The 16,950-nt window shown below is 49.4% G+C and overlaps 1 protein-coding gene across 1 annotated transcript; it reads left to right on the top strand.

Annotated features, from left to right (window-relative positions):
* The first annotated feature begins 427 nt into the window (after positions 1-427).
* Lag3 (lymphocyte activating 3) lies at positions 428-7,687 on the top strand. Its single transcript, XM_021191852.2, has 8 exons — positions 428-485; positions 923-1,070; positions 1,435-1,727; positions 2,361-2,624; positions 3,172-3,447; positions 6,582-6,818; positions 7,079-7,203; positions 7,459-7,687. The coding sequence occupies exons 1-8, from the start codon at positions 428-430 to the stop codon at positions 7,615-7,617; spliced, it is 1,560 nt and encodes a 519-aa protein (XP_021047511.1). The 3' UTR covers positions 7,618-7,687.
* The last annotated feature ends 9,263 nt before the right edge of the window (positions 7,688-16,950 follow it).

Genomic DNA, 16,950 nt, shown 5'->3' with positions numbered 1-16,950 from the left:
GGTAGGGAGACCCAGAGTCTGAGGAAGTAAACAAGGGGAGTGCCACCACAGAGAGGAGGGCTCTGCTGCTGGGAATCGGCCCCCTCACACTTTCCACTGCGAAGCGAAACCCCGCGCCTTGGTCTGGGGGGGGGGGGCAGTGGGGAAGAGAAGCAGAGGGCCTGGGCCTGGAGGAGCAGCTCAGATTCTAACTAGCTGCAGTGGGTTTGCCTGCGCTCTGCTCTGGGCCCCAGCCCGGGCCTCTGATTATTGTCCTGCTGTCTCCGGGTCCCATTCCTGGGGCATCCTCTTCACCCTACCTTCTCTTCCTCCCTCTGCCTCACCTCCTCCTTGTAGAACTTCTCTCTCTCTCTCTGTCTCTCTCTCTCTCTGTCTCTGTCTCTCTCTCTAACCTCCCTTGGAGGGCTGGGGAGGCCAGGTCACAGAGATGAGGGAGGACCTGCTCCTTGGCTTTTTGCTTCTGCGACTGCTTTGGGAAGTTCCAGGTAAGATGGAGAGTCCTGGAAAGGCCAGCAGGGACTTCCAAGACCTGTCTAGTTCTGTGGTGATATTCTAATGCTTTTGGGGAGGGGAGGTGTGTGTGTGTGTGTGTGTGTGCGCGCGCGTGTGTGTGCGTGTGCGCGCGCGCCCGTGTGTGTGTGTGTGTGTGTGTGTGTGTGTGTGTGGACAGGGTTTCTCTGTGCAGCCCTGGCTGTCCTGGGACTGGCTCTGTAGACCAGGCTAGCCTTGAGCATACAGAAATCCACCTGCCTCTGCCTCCCCAGTGCTGGGATTAAAGGCGTGACCATCACCTTGTGTAAGGGCAGTCCTTCCAGTCCCAAAGCAGCCTCTGGAGGGACGATGTTTCTTAGGAACGCCAGGGCGGCTCTCTATTCTCCAATCTCTTGGCTCAATGCCCTTGGCCTCTCTTTTGCTCCACTAGTTGTGTCTTCAGGGCCTGGGAAAGAGCTCTCCGTGGTGTGGGCCCAGGAGGGAGCTCCTGTCCATCTTCCCTGTAGCCTCAAATTCCCCGACCTGGATCCCAACCTTGTGCGAAGAGGAGGGGTCATCTGGCAACATCAACCAGACAGGTATGGACTCCAAAGTTGGACAACAGAACCTCCCAATCCTGTCTCAAAGGATAAAACCCTGTCCAAGCCAGTTTTGTCCTCTTTGGGAGCCCCTCTAAAGCCTGTAGCTCAGTGTCCTCTAAAATTACACAGCCTTCCTGTGGATTGCTCCCCACACACCTGCATCCTGTAGTGCCCCACCTCTCCAGTAGCAGATAGTGCTGAAGACCAACGGAAGTGGGGACAGGGGTAGTTATGGGGGAGAGGGGAGGCTGCTGACGGCCAAGAGATCTCTTAGGCGGGTTAACTTTTATCCTCACGCTTGGAGTGCATCTTCTTCATGGCCTTTTCAAATTTCTCAATTCTATTCTCTCTCCCCAACCAGTGACCAACCTGCTCCCATCCCGGCCCTTGACCTTCGTCAGGGGATGCCCTCTCCTAGGAAACCGGCACCTGGTCGCTACACGGTACTGAGCGTGGCTCCAGGAGGCCTGCGCAGCGGGAGGCAGCCCCTGCATCCCCACGTGCAGCTGGAGGAGCGAGGCCTCCAGCACGGGGACTTCTCTCTGTGGTTGCGCCCAGCTCGGCGCGCCGATGCGGGCGCTTACTACGCCACTGTGCGCCTCCCGGACCGCGCCCTCTCCTGCAGTCTCCGCCTGCGCGTCGGCCAGGCCTCGAGTAGGTGGGGCCGGACAAAGGGAGAGGGCCTGGGAAGCAGATCCCTGCTTCCCCGGGGCAGAGGAAGCAGTGGCTAGGGTTGTGCTTTAGACCCCGCCTGAGGACCTCCAGAAGTGTAGAAGAAGGGATGGTCCCCTGATGGCCGGATGGAAAGGCAGGGTGGGAAGTGCCCCCTGAAACGCACGCCTTTAGGCGGGGATGAAGGGGCTATGGAGAAATTGTATCACCCCACCCTCTTCCAGCTCCCTTTCCCCCACCTACTGCGGGAGTGCCATCCCTTGTAGAGGTTGAGATGGGGAAGCACCTCTTTTTTGGGGGGCTAGAGTGATTCATCTAAGCTTATCTGTAGCTCCTCCTCAGGCCAGGTCTGCTCAAAGAAGAATAGGCCAAGCCAAGCAAAGTAGAGGCTGGAGACCGTGGAAAAAGAGTCCCGGGTCTCTTGGAGATCCACCCATAAACCTCCCCAGGTTTCAGGAACTGACTTGGAATGAGCTGGTGTGTGGATAATCTGAAAGCAATGTCCCCATTTCTATGAGTTTTCAGCTCGGTTTGACCGGCTGCGTTGAGAAAGTATTTCCATCCATTGGACTGATTGATTGATTGATTGATTGATTTTTTTTAACTTTTGCACAGTGATTGCCAGTCCCCCAGGAGTCCTCAAGCCGTCTGACTGGGTCCTTTTGAACTGTTCCTTCAGCCGTCCTGACCGTCCAGTCTCTGTGCACTGGTTCCAGGGCCAGGGCCGGGTACCTGTCTACAGCTCACCCCGTCATTTTTTAGCGGAAACTTTCCTCTTACTGCCCCAAGTCAGCCCCCTGGACTCTGGGACCTGGGGCTGTGTCCTCACCTACAGAGATGGCTTCAATGTCTCCATCACGTACAACCTCAAGGTTCTAGGTAACTCTTCTAAGCAGCCTTGATCACAACCTTCCTGCTCACCACCTCTCCTGACTCATGCATGGGCCCCCAAAACTGTTTCTCAGCTGCGTGCGGTCTCACTCCACATCACTCTGTCTCAGTGTCCAAACCGTTTTCTCCCTGGGCATCTTTTAGCTGCTGTCTCTCTTACATTTATTTGTTTATTTATTTTCATTTTAGTGTGCCTTGGTGTTTTGCCTGCATATATGTCTGTGTCAGGGTGTCGGATCCCCTGAAACTTGACCTACAGACAGTCGTGAGATACCATATGGGTGCTGGGAATTGAACCCAGGTCCTCTGGAAGAACAGCCAGTGCTCTAAACTGCCATCTCTCACTGATTATCCCTTGGCTGTGCAGCCTCCCGAGCCTTTGGTCTCCTGCTGCCTCAGTTTCCCTGCCTTGCTCTTTCTTTCCATGTTACAGCCAAATCCCTCCTTCCCCCTTCTGCCTTACTCCCTTGATGTCTCCACCCTCTGGTCCACTGCATACCCCTGGTAATGGCTTGTCTTTTCCTTTTCTCTCCAGGTCTGGAGCCTGTAGCCCCTCTGACAGTGTATGCTGCTGAAGGTTCTAGGGTGAAACTGCCCTGTCACTTGCCCCCAGGTGTGGCGACCCTGTCTTTGCCCATTGCCAAGTGGACTCCTCCTGGAGGAGGTCCCGAGCTCCCCGTGGCTGGAAAGAGTGGCAATTTTACCCTTCACCTTGCGACTGTGGGTCTGGCACAAGCTGGGACCTACACCTGTAGCATCCATCTGCAGGGACAGCAGCTCAATGCCACTGTCACGTTGGCGGTCATCACAGGTCAGCCACAGGTGGGAATGGAATAGTTTCCATCTCAGGGAGAAAGAACAGGGCGGGAGTGTTGGCTGACAGAGACCAGGTGCGTGTGTGTGTGTGTGTGTGTGTGTGTGTGTGTGTGTGCAGGAGTGCATGCATATAACCAGTACATGTTCCTCAGCATGTACATTGAGGTCACTGGACAGCTCTGTGGAATTAGTTCTCTCTACCCACCTTTCTCTGGGTACTAGGGTTTGCAGGGTAAGTACCTTTTCTTCTTTAGCTTAGGATGACCTTGAATTCCTGATCCTGCTGCTTCCAAGGCTCAAGTGCTGGGACTAGAGACATGTACTACTTACTGTGCCTGTCAAATTATGAGCTGTTTTTTTTGTTTTGTTTTGTTTTTTTCCACCCCTGTGATAAAACAAAACAAAAAACAAAACTGAAACTGAAAATCTCCCCTTGAGTCACAAAATAAAAGTTCCACTCTTCTCCAAGGGACTCCCCTACTCTGAATTGCCGGGGTGTCCGAGAAGCTAGAAACAGAGATGATAAAAATGTGAAAGAAAATTTGAATGGTTAAAAGGAGGAGGCATATATTCTTGGCTTAGGGCTCCGTTAAAATTGTGGGAGTTGACCTGGGTTTCGAAGGAGCTAATAAATCAGCCCTTGTCAGCACATATTTAGTGAATAAGGGTTGTTTTTTTTGTTTGTTTGTTTTTGTTTTTTGTTTTTTTAAGATTTATTTATTTATTATATGTAAGTACACTGTAGTTGTCTTCAGACACTCCAGAAGAGGGCATCAGATCTTGTTATGGATGGTTGTGAGCCACCATGTGGTTGCTGGGATTTGAACTCTGCACCTTCGGAAGAGCAGTCAGGTGCTCTTACCCACTGAGCCATCTCACCAGCCCCTGTTTTTGTTTTTTTTTAAAGGCAAAATAAAACAAATACAGGCAAAACCAAAACCAAACCAAAACAACCCCAAATCAGAAAGTATGTGTTCATTGATTGGCAGCTGTGAGCTGTGACAGATCAGCTACATCTATGGTTATTTACCTTTGGCCATTAAGCAGCACCACGTGGTAGCTTCTTAGCAATGTATAGTGGAGCCAGGTGTGGTGGGACACTGACGTACTCCTAGCACTTTGCAGGAGGACCAGGAACTCAAGGCTAGCCCCAATGTACATGGTAAGTTCAAGGCCAGCCTGGGCTACATGAGCTCCTGTCTCAAAACAAACAGACACTGAATACATGACTGAGTAAATGACCTAACACATACTGTTAACCCTGAATCCCACACACATTTTCTATAACTCTATCTAGATATTATATTGACTTAACCCTTCAGCTTCACAGGGAATCCCATCTTTTCAAGTCACCCCTTTGCTGACTTAGTCTTTTAGCAATGCCATTGGAATCCCACTCATCCCAAACCCTCCTTTGCCACATTCAACAGTCACCAAATTCCAGCCATTCTCCTGCCTTTAATGTTTTCGAGTGCTCCAGTGCACTCAGGCTTTCCAGGCAGAGGCAGGCAGATCTTTGAGTTCGAGACCAGCCTAGTCTACAGAGTGAGTTCAGGACAGCCAGGGCTACACAGAGAATCCCTGTCCTCACCCCCCCCCCCCGCCCAAGAAAAAAAAGAAAGAAAGAAAGAAAAAGAAAATAAATCAACTGTGTTCAGGTGCTCGGGGGAGAGAGACTGTCATTTGTGCTTTCCAGAGGAGTATTCAAGGTCACACCACTGCGAAATGCTAGACTCATGGTCTAAACTTGAAAGTTGGATTTCTGTGTCGCTCAGTCCCCTCCCCCCATGGCCTCCTCCTACCATCCTATCTCTAGTCAATTTGAAGCATGTTCTGCCTGGGGATCAATCAGTTGCTTACTTATTCTGTAAACATTCAAGAAGCCGCTGTAACTTTCATCCAGAGGCACCACAAAGCTGGGGGCACTGGTGGGGGCACTGGTGGGGGCCAGGGCAGTCGTCAGGAGTAACAGGTGCTGATTCGCCTGACTGAGCATTGTGAGTCTGAGCAGTTCAGAAGAGAATGTGCTTGTGAGTTGTGTGTTTCTGTGTGAGTGTGCACACATGGGGTGTCCAAGAAGACGTGAGCATGGACTGTTGGGTTCACTGGAGCTGCCAGGTGTGGGTGCTATGAGCTGAACGTGGGTCCTTTGGAAGAGCAGTAAATCCTAATATCTTAGCAAACTCTGAGTCACCTCTCCATTTTATTTTATTTAAAAATGTATTTAATAAGCCAGGTGGTAGTAGCACACACTTTTAATCCCAACACCGGGGAAGCAGGGGCAGTAGATCTTTGAGTTTGAGGCCAGCCTGGTCTACAGAATGAGTTCCAGGACAGCCAGGACTACAGACAGAACCCCTATCTTGAAAAACAAACAAAAAGTATCTTATTATATGTGAATTTTGCCTGCTTGTACATCTGTGTCCTGTGCCCACAGAAACATAAAAGGACGTTGGTCTCCTGGATCTGGAGGTACAGACAAGATTGAGCCACCATGTGGGTGCTGGGAATCGAACCTGGGTCCTCTGGAAGGACACCAAGTACTCTTAACCACTGAGCCATCTTTCCAACCCTGTAGCTCAGGCTGACCTTGAACTCAATGTGTAGTGAATCTTTAGCTTCTGATTTTCCTGTGTCTACACCAGTTTATGTGATGCTGGGAACTGAACCCACGGACTCAAGCATTCTAGGAAAGTGTTCTGCCAACCGAGGTACACCCCAGCATAAGTACTGCCTCTGTGGCCTTCAGCACTGGTCTGAGTTTGAATGTCTTGAAGGGTTGGGAACATTTGGAGTGCAGGATTAAGATGACTATGGTCAGGTGGGACAGCCCTGTAATTCCAGTACTAATGAGATGGAGACAGGAGGATCAGGAGTTCAAGGTTATGCTTGGCTACATAGGAAGTTCAAGGTCAGCTTGAGCAACATGAGACCCTGTCTCAAAAACACAAAACCAAACCAAGGATGAATGCTGTTGTGACCTATGACCTCTGCCCCTGAGGTTTTCCCAGCCTGATCCCGGTGAGAGTCAGGTGACAGAGTCAGGTGACAAGAGAAGATTACAACACTGATGACAGCTAAGGGGTTGAGGCCCCCACGAGATTTTTTCTCTCCGCTCTGATTTTTCAGTGACTCCCAAATCCTTTGGGTTACCTGGCTCCCGGGGGAAGCTGTTGTGTGAGGTAACCCCTGCATCTGGAGAAGAAAGATTTATGTGGCGCCCCCTGAACAATCTGTCCAGGAGTTCCCCAGGCCCTGTGCTGGACACTCAGGATGCCAGGCTCCTTGCTGAGCGATGGCAGTGTCAGCTGTACGAGGGCCAGAAGCTACTTGGAGCCACAGTGTACGCCGCAGAGTCTAGCTCAGGTCTGACGTCCCAACTCAGAAGCCTTCCAAGCCCCAATCACCCCCCCCCCCACCTATCTCCTAACCCCACCTCTTCCCCTTCCATCAGGGACCTGACTTCCAGCTCTCTAGGCCTGACCTATTTCTGTCATTAGTTAACTGAATGACCCTGGACAAGGCCCTTAAACTCTCTGGTCTCATTGTTCTGTAACGGATGAGGGTGTAGCAAGGTATGCTTCCCCATCTCCAGCCCTGGATCTAACTCAGTGCTTTCTTCACAGGTGCCCGAAGTGCTAGGAGAATCTCAGGTGACCCTAAAGGAGGCCATCTCTTTCTCATCCTTGGTGCCCTCTCCCTGTTCCTTTTGGTGACCGGGGCCTTTGGCTTTCACCGGTGGAGAAAACAGGTGAATTAGGACACAGCTCCCTGACAGACCTCAGAGTGCTGTGTGGGACCCTTCTCCCCTTCCACAAGGAAGAGAACCATACTGGGTTCTGAATTTGCTCCCAGAGTCCCTCTACTGGGAACACCTTGTAGCTGGGAAGCTTAAAGGGACTGAAAGGTGGCCCTGGGCCAAATGGAGAAGCCTGGAAAGACAGTAGTAGAGCTCCGTGATTATCTCCTTTGTCCTCCATTGTCCTTTCTGTCTTCCCCCCCACAGTTGCTATGGAGAAGATTTTCTGCCTTAGAGCTTGGGATTCAGCCACCTCCGGCACAGAGTAAGATAGAAGAGCGAGAACTGGAGACAGAGATGGGACAGGAGCCCGAGCTGGAGCCCGAGCCCGAGCCCCAGCTAGAGCCAGAGCCCAGGCAGCTCTGACCTGGAGCCGAGGCAGCCAGCAGGTCCCAGCAGCTCCGCCCGCCCGAATAAACTCCCTGTCAGCAGCAGCAGCAGCAGCAAGCTGGAGTCTGTCTTTCTTGTCTGGGTCTGGAAAGGTTCCTGTCTCTCCCAGCCACTAGGGGCTCCCTTCTCTCTCTCCAGCCTCCCAACCTACTTTCTCCAGCCAATCTTTCTCCTCATTCCCTTTTCTGTTGCTTGCCTCTTTGTTTCTTTCACTGTTGTCCCCTTTCTGTTAAGTAATCCCTTCCTCTCCGTCCCCCCCCCCCGCCCCCTGAAAGCTCCAAAGAGCCCTCACTTCTGACCTCCGTAGTCCTTTCCCCATCTTGTACCCACATTGTGCTGACTCTCCTGGTCTCCTTTATATTCGGTCCCTTTGGCCCACACCTAGCTCAGCTGCACTTCAGTACTTGTGTTCAGATCCCTGGCTACAGAGAAGGAAAGCACTGGCAGGCGGGCGGGCACGGGTGTGCGCGCACACACACACACACACACACACACACACACCATGCTTGCTGGCTCACACCAGCCATGTGAAATCCAGGAGATGGGAGCCTCCTAATCTTTCTGGATAACCAGCTGACGTTGCTTACCTCTGCCCCATCCCCCATGTTTGTCATCTGCGGGTGACTTTTCTGGCCCCAGGCATGACAACACACTGCCACCTAGTGGTCACCGCTCGTCACATCCCCAGAGGAGGTCACTGGACCAACTGCCACAGCCGGGATGCCTAACTCACTGCAGTAGGCTAGGTGGAGCAAGGATGCAGGTGCTTTATTTACATATGTATTCTGGGTGTGCAGCGTTGAAAGTGCTCCCAGCATCTGTCATGTGTCTGATGTACCCCGCAGGAGAGGGACTAAATAATACAAGCTTCAGGAAAAACAGCCCCGGTACTGGCAAGGTTATAATCCAAGTAAAACAAAGGGGAGGGCTGTAAACAAAGACTACAGGCAGGGAGAAAAACATGCCACAAGGACTTCTGTGTATTGACTATGGGAGTCCTAAATCCTGGATTCTCATTCTATTACTGTTGATGAGGCTGGTACAAATCTCTTTGAACCTTTGTTTTTCTAATCTATTAAGTGGGACAATGGCCAGGCACGAGAGGCCTGAAGATCTCCCCTTGGGTCCAGGAGTGCTGGACAAACATGGTTAACATAGTGAGACCCCCCATCTTTTAAAAGTAAAAACTGAATATGGAGGTGCCTGCCTGTAATTCTTGCACATGGAAAAGTCACCTACTTAGTAAGTTTGAGGCCAGCTTAGGCGACATCAGATCCTGACTCGGGAATAAATTGTATGGTGGGCCATGCCACGGGTCTCTCAACACTGGGGATTTAGAGGCAGGGAGATCTCTGTGAGTTTGAGGCCAGCCTGATCAACCTAGTGAGTTCTACGACAGCCAAGGCTACACAGAGAGACCCTATCTCAAAAATAAACATTATTTTAATTATTAGGCCAGATTAGTGGGGTAAAGGAGCATGCCAGGAGAGCATGCCATGTGAGCTTGGTGACCTGATTCACCAACGCCTGGAACACAGGTAAAGGTGGAAGAAAGCAACCACTAGTTCCACAACGTTGTTCTCTGAACATGCATGCCATGGAACCCACTCACATATACACCATGCACACACACCATCACCATCACTATCATCATCATCAATAAATAAACAGAGATAGGGGCTGAGGAGATGGCTCAGCACGTGCTCTGCAAGCCTGAGGAACTGAGTTCAGCTCCTGGGCAACCGTATAAAAGTTAGGAGACTTCCAAAGACCCTTTAGGACATTGCTTTACAGTGTGCCTGTCTCTGATCCCCCTTCCAGGGCCACTGGGTTTCCACCTGTGACAACCCAAGAGTTCCAGCCCTGAACCCCGAACCTCAGAACATCAGATTGCCTTAAATGGCTGGGTATTCAGGCTTTGGGGTTCCCATTTCCCTAAGGCTCAGCACAAAATAATGGTGTCACTTTTCATTCTCTGTCCCCTCTGTCTCCATAGAGACGGAGATCTTCAACCTCCTGTTTATGCTCAGGTACCTGTGTTGGGTGTTTGTCACAGCTGTTTGTATGCCACCACGAGACTCCTGCAGGCTCCCTGACTTTGGGGGTCACTAATTTGCTTCCCTGACAAACAGCAAGGGTCCAGGCTCCACCTTCATCACAGTGCGAGGTCTCAGGTCCTATCCCTTTGCCTGAGGCCCAGTGTGTTCTGCAGAGACCTCTGCTGAGGCCCTGCCTCCCCTCAGGCCTTCTTTCCATAGCCTCAGGGGAGGCCACCATGTTTTCACAAGGCAGGGGTTTCCTGGAAAGTTCTGTGGGTGGCAATTTTTCCTTTGCACTAGATAATAACCCATGCCCTTTGGGTTTGTGAGAGGAGAAGTCACAGGCTCACCAAGGCTCCTGCAGGGACTTCCCCACACTCTTTCATGAAGGGAGGAGAGACAGAGTGGAAGGACACCTTGGCCTTCTGTCTCACATAGAAGATGCGTGAGGCCAGTAGCAAAGAACACAAGACAGAGGGGCTGGCAGCTTGTGTCAGACAGTGCACAGTTCATACAGAGCCCCACCCTCTTGCTAGCAGGATAACTTCTACCCCTTTCTTCCTTGGAAGATCTCTGGGCTCTAAAAACAAAAAACAAAACAAAACAAAACAAAAATCTCTGGGAGTTGGGTTAATTCGCTAGGTGTGTTCCCAAGTGTCTGTTTCAGTTTTTTATTTTGTTTTGTTTTGTTTTGTTTTATGGCATTGGAGTTTGAACCTAGGATCTCGTGTTTGTGTAGCAAATGTTCTACCCCTAGGCTCCTCAGCCTGTTGACCAGTTAGTTTATCTGTAAACCAGTGCTCTGGACTGGGAGCCTGAAGGGGAAGGGAGCTTGAGAGGAGGCAAGTTGCTCAGGGAGCTTTAGGGGTTGGGCAGGGGGAGTCATCTCAGAAGCAAAGAATGTATATTATAAGCCAGGCGTGGTGCCGCACGCCTTTAATCCCAGCACTCGGGAGGCAGAGGCAGGCGGATTTCTGAGTTCGAGGCCAGCCTGGTCTACAAAGTGAGTTCCAGGACAGCCAGGGCTACACAGAGAAACCCTGTCTCGAAAAACCAAAAAAAAAAGAAAGAAAGAAAGAAAGAAAGAAAAATCACCGCAGAACTGGGTAATCCCCTCCCAAGCAGAAATCAGGCTGTCGGATAATGCTGGTACAGGGTTAGTCACGAGGCTGCTCTAATGTGTGGCCAAAGCTGTGGTCAAGGGGAAGCGAGGCCTGGGCTGAGGAATCTGCCTCTGAACAGGCTCTCTCACGTGGCCGAGGGCCGGAGGCCTCAGTTCTTCCCCTTTAGTGCCATGGCAACTGGTCTCTCTGTGGACAGGACGGATGAGACGAGAGCACTCCGGTCTCATCACCTGATCTTGAAAGTGATAGGTCATCATTTCTGCCCCTGTCTGTAGATCACACAGGCCACTTGTGACACGGTATAGGAAATGCAAGATAAGGATGTCAGCCAAGGAAGGGGATGGCTGGGACCTCTCAGAGCCTGACTGTCACAAGCTAGCAGTGCTTGAATGACAGACAGCCCAAGAGAGAGGAGGGGGCATCTCTGATTATCCGGCATCCGTGCCCTTCTCACGGAATTGGCAGTCTCCTCCACCGTCAACCTTGCAGAAGTGCTGGGGGCTAGGTAAGGCCAACCCTGCCAGGTAGAAGGCTATCCTGTGGACCTCCAGACCCCTGGCTAGTGCTCCTTCCACATCTGAACTTGTTTACAGGGCTCCATGGCTCAGAACCTACCCAGAGAATTTTCTGTTCTACATCCCCAACCAAGCCAAGGTGTTGGGGTTCAAATTTGAGCCCCAGCTGTTAGCCCTCTGCAAAGAAAAAAAAAAAAAAAAAAGAAAAGAAAAGAACAAAAGGCCTAGATTTCCCTTCTGAGCCCCACCCTAAGATGAAGCTTCTTTCAAGGGAGTGGGGTTGGGGTGGGGGCGGATCCTATCAGCTTTGCTCGCTCTGTGGCTGGCAGTTTCTCCAAAGGGTAACTAACAGGTGTCAGCTGGCTGAACCTAAGCTGAACCCCGGAGGCATGCTACCTCTGTCATCTCTTGGCTGGAGGCAGCCTTTGTAAGTCACAGAGAGTGGCTGAGGGACTCAGGAAAAAAGACAGCCAGGGTGGAGGTAGATTGGTCCTTCTAGTTGCAGCTACCAAGGTGCCTACAGGGTCTGGGCATTTCGCCCCACACCAAGGAGAAGCCTTTGTAACCCAGCCCAGCTAACCGACCTAAGGCCACCCCACAGCTATTTTGTGGGAGTGTCAGTGCTACAGCAGATGGTTTCTGTATCGAGGTCACTGCAGGGCTGCACCTGGTGCTCCACTTCCATTGTCCTCATCTCTAATACACTGGCCTCCTCTAGTGCTGCTCTTTTAGTAGCCTCTCACAGTGTCAGGGCCTCCCCCTCTTCTAGCTAGGAGGCACAGAACATGGACAGCTAAAATAGTTCCAACCAAGAACTAGGAATCTGCAAACGTCAGGCTCTAAGCTCACAGTCAGGGACCGGGGCAGGAAGCCTGACTTCAGTTTCCTTTGTAGAATGAGGATTGTGAGCTGACCTCGGTGGCTCCTGCCTGTATCCTTCCAACTCGGAGGCTGAGGCAGGAGGAGCTCTGCTTCCAGGCCAGGCAAAGCGTCTTAAACTATCTCAATAAAGCAAACAAGACAGTTTTACTCCTCTGATACTCAGGATTGGAGCCAGGATCTCACACCGAGATCCCGAGCGAGGTAAATGCTTTCGCATTGACCTATCCTCAGCTGTATTTATTTATTCATTTATTTTGAGGCGGTGTCTAACTATGTAGCACAGGCTGGCCTACAGTTCTCTTTCCTGTAGTCTGAGCCTCCCAAGGACTGGGATTACAGATGTGAACACAGCATCCAGTTTCTAGTTCTTAGCTGATATATCAAAACATTAAATGCACTTATTAAACTAGGTGTGATGTCACAGGCCCTTAATCCCAGCACTTGGGAGGTAGAGTCAGTGGATCTCTGTGAGTTCGAGGCCAGCTTGGTCTTACAGAGTAAGTTCCAGGTCAGCCAGGGCTACACAAAGAAACCCTGTCTCAATTAATCAGAAAAACAAACAAATTCAATTATTTGTGGGAGTATCTCCTGTGTAATGTGTTGACACATATATGCTATGTAATATTTAAATCAGGGCAAATGGGATTATAGAGTTGGCTCAGTGGTTAAGAGCGCTGGCTGCTTTCCCAGCAGATCTGAGTTCAAATCCCAGCACTCACAACTATCTGTGGCTCCAGTTCCAGGGATCTGAAGTTCTCTTCTGACCTCTGAGGGTACCAGGCATGCACACATTACACCGACGTACATGCAGGAAAAAAACTCATACATAAAACAATAAAGGTAATAAATCTAAATCAAGGTAACTACCTACTCCAAAAATATTTCTTCATAGGGAACTTCTTGTTTGTTTGTTTGTGCCTTTACTGCCTTGAAGTTTGCTATACAGACCAGGGTGGTCTCAGAGCTACAGTGTACTTACATATAATAAGTAAATTAAATCTTTAAAAAAAAAAAAGTGTGTGCTACTACACTAACTTTTATTATCTGGGTGAGGGGCCCAAACTCACAGCCTTATGCTTGCTTGTAAGCTCTTGACTGACAGAGCCGTTTTCCTAGGCCCTTCAGCTCTAATTTTTAAAAGACTTTTGTTCTGCCCCAGTTTCCTTATCTCTGTGCCTGGGGAATGATATCTGAGCCCCCCCTCCTCTTGTGAGGATTAATAAAGACATCAATCACATAACAGCCATAGCTATACCATCTGCTCACCACAAACCCTCTCTCTTCCTCTTTTCTTTTCCTCTCTGGAGATCCCCGCAGGAGGAGCTAGGCTCCTGATGCCCTTGATTTTCAGGTGCCAGTCCGCACGGGCAATCACAGCTACACACACACACACACACACACACACACACACACACACAGTCAGAAGGCTGACTAGGTTCTTCTGGCCCATAGTTTGCAAACTGGTGGGTCTGAAGCTAGAGCCAGATTGCTTTGTTTGATCTACCCAGTGGTATTACCAAAACAAAACAAAACACCCAAAAAACCAAAAAACATTTCATTGCTGTCATTAAAATAAGGAGGTATTACATAATCCTGGTTTTCTATTCTCTCCCAACATCTTTGCAGAGCTGACAACTCTGGGCTCACATCCCATCATTCTGATACAAGTTCTAGGACTGAGCAGGCTGTGGCGCTGCAAACCTCTAGTCCCTGCACTTGGGAGATAGAAGGCAGGATGGCAGAGAGTGAAAGGCCAACCTGGTCTGTGGAGAGAGAGTTCCATTCCAGCCCAGGCTGCATGAGACCCTGTCTGAAATAAACAAACAACTACCAGCTCAGCTGGACCTCTAAAGACGACTTCTGCTCATCCTAGATGAATTGGGTACCCTCTGGCTTTCCTCAGTTCCCACCTTTCCCTATTATGTCACAGTCAGCCTGCTTTCTCACTTCACTGGGCAGACTCCTAAAGGTAGTTAGGTCGGAAACTAGCTGCTGTAGGCCGGGCCTTTTCATCCCTTCATTATCAAATAGCTAGGAGTTAGTAATGTCTCCCCCCCCCCCAGGTGTGTGCATGCGTGCGTGTGTGTGTGTGTGTGTGTGTGTGCAATTATGGTGTTTAATGAGACCAGAGAGTTTAGGTGGGGAATGTGAGAACATTCCAGTGGTGGATACTGGTATTGATGACACAATCGTGTTAGAGAAAATGTCTAAGATTTCCTAAGTTTAATAGCAAGGGCCAGATGGTGGAGAAGACTGACAGGAGAAGCCATCAGTAGCAGCTGTGTTGCCAAACCTACACCAGCAGCACAGAACCACTCCACAATTCAGGATGTATTCATCAGAAGTTTGACTCAAGCAGCAGGTGGCTGACTGACAAGAGTCCCTGCATTTTGCTCCCAAATTAATCCAGAAACAAGTCTGTTCTCCTCATGGACCTTCCCATTCCAGAACTTTCCCCACTTTGCTATCACTTACCTCTCTTTTCAATGGGAAGCTTATATTTTCCTTCCTCAACCTCTGTTATAAAAAAAAAAAAAAAAAAAAAAAAACATGCTCTCAAGGCCTAGTGTGGTGGTGCACACCTTTGAGTCCAGTCCTTGGAGGCCGAGGCAGTCTGATCTCTGTGAGTTTGAGGACAGCAGTTCTAGGCCAGCCACAGAGAGACCCTGTCTAAAAACCAAAACCACAACAGAAAAACAAACAAAAAACACCTGCTCTTGGACATGAAAGAGTCAAGAAGGTGTGTGTGTGTCTGTCTGTGTGTGTGTATGTGTGTGTATGTGCGTGTGTGTATGTGGGTGTATGTGTGTGTGTATTCACACATGTGCAGAGTATAGTGATAGGCATGCATAAAAATGTCACAATGAAGTCCCCTTGTTTTGTATATTAAAGTTGGGGGTGTGTACATGTGTGTGCATGAGCTCAGGTGTGCACACATACCAAATAGAGAACATCCGATATCTTCCTCTGGGGTACTCTACCTTATTTTTTGAGACAGTTCTCTCAATGAACCTTGCCATTTTTTTAGGTTAGTTTCCAGCGACTTTGGGGGTCTGTCACTGTCCCCAACACTGGGGTTATAGGCACACACACTGTGTCCAGCTCTGCAAGTGCTATGCACTCACTCTGAGTTATCTTTCTTTCACAGCAAGTGCTATGAACCATCTTCCATCTCCCAGGGTAAAGGTTTTCTTTCTCTTTCCTTTCCTTTTCCTGCCTCCTCCCTTTCCTCCTCTTCCTCCTTCTCTTCTTCCTCCTTCTCAATATGATTCATACCTGTAATCTTACAACCTGGCAGAAGACAGGAGGATTTCTATACATTTGAGGTCATCCGGGTCTACATAATGAATCCCAGGCCAACCAGGACACTGGCTGTTCTTCCAGAGGCCCTTGGGTTTGATTCCTAGCACTCAAAAGGCAGTACCAGTTCCAGGGGATCTGATGCCCTCATCTGGCCTCCTAGGGGGCTGCATGGTCATATATGCAAGCAAAACACCCACACATATAAGATAAATCTTAAGAAAAACACCCAAAAAGCAGAGGTGTGATTGCCACATCTGCAGCTTTAGCACTTGGGAGAGGGAGGTAGAAGGACCAAGAGTCAAAAGCCAGCCTTGATTACAGGAGAATTTGGGGTCGGTCTGAACTACACGAGACCCTGTTAAACTAAACAAAAATGAAAACAATGACTTTTTTTTTTTTTTTTTTAAAGTTCTTGGCTTGTAAGCCTAGTGGCCATATTTTCAAGTGCTCTTTAGCTTTTGGCTGAAGGTCTGGGACTGTCCTCTTCCTTAGCAGGACTTGGTAATGATTCAACAAACCCTCTTCTTTCTGAACCTCTTGGTCTCAAGAGTTTTGCTTTAAGGTTTAATCAATACAGTGTGCCTGTAATCTCTGGCAGCCAGCCTGTGGGAGGCTGGGGCCGAGTTTAATCTTTTGTCTTGCCTTGCTTTTCAGCAGTGTCTTCCGTTCAGGATGGCCTAGAATTTGCTATATAAGCACAGGATGACCTTGAACTTCTGATCTTGCTGCTTTTACCTCCTAACTGCTGGGACTACAGGCATGCCTAGCCTAGCAGAGGGAACTTTGGAGTTAGGAGCCACGATAGGCTATGCACTGAGACTGTTTAAAAGGCAAAAGGATCAGGACATGGTGGCGCACGCCTTTAATCCCAGCACTTGGGAGGAAGAGGCAGGCGGATTTCTGAGTTCGAGGCTAGCCTGGTCTACAGAGTGAGTTCCAGGACAGCAAGACTACACAAAAGACAAAAGGTTTCAGTTCAACATGGTAACTGTACTTAATCCCACAGAGGTGTGGCTTTTCAAATGTTTTCAATGTTGGCTGGGATATAGCTCAGTGGTATAGCTCATACTTACCAAATGTTAGTTTTTGTGTTCAATCCTCAGGGCCAAAAATTAATATATAATTTTTAAATGGTTTAGAGTTGGATATGGCAGTATGTGCCTGTAATCCCAATCACTTGAGAGGTAGAGGGAGGAAGATTAATAAATGAAGGCTATCGTTGACTATCTGACAAATTCAAGACCAGCCTGGGCTACCTGAGACCCTTTTATCTACAAAAAAAAAAAAAAAAAAAGTCATTATCACCACAAGTGTCTTAGTCAGGGTTCCTATTCCTACACAAACATCACGACCAAGAAGCAAGTTGGGGAGGAAAGGGTTTATTTGGCTTACATTTCCATACTGCTGTTGATCACCAAAGGATGCAGGACTGGAACTCAAGCAGGT

Source organism: Mus pahari, chromosome 2 (assembly GCF_900095145.1).
Source record: "Mus pahari chromosome 2, PAHARI_EIJ_v1.1, whole genome shotgun sequence".
Classification (NCBI taxonomy): Eukaryota; Metazoa; Chordata; class Mammalia; order Rodentia; family Muridae; genus Mus; species Mus pahari.
The sequence above is the reverse complement of the archived record's forward strand: the minus strand, read 5'-3'. Positions and strand labels throughout refer to the sequence as shown.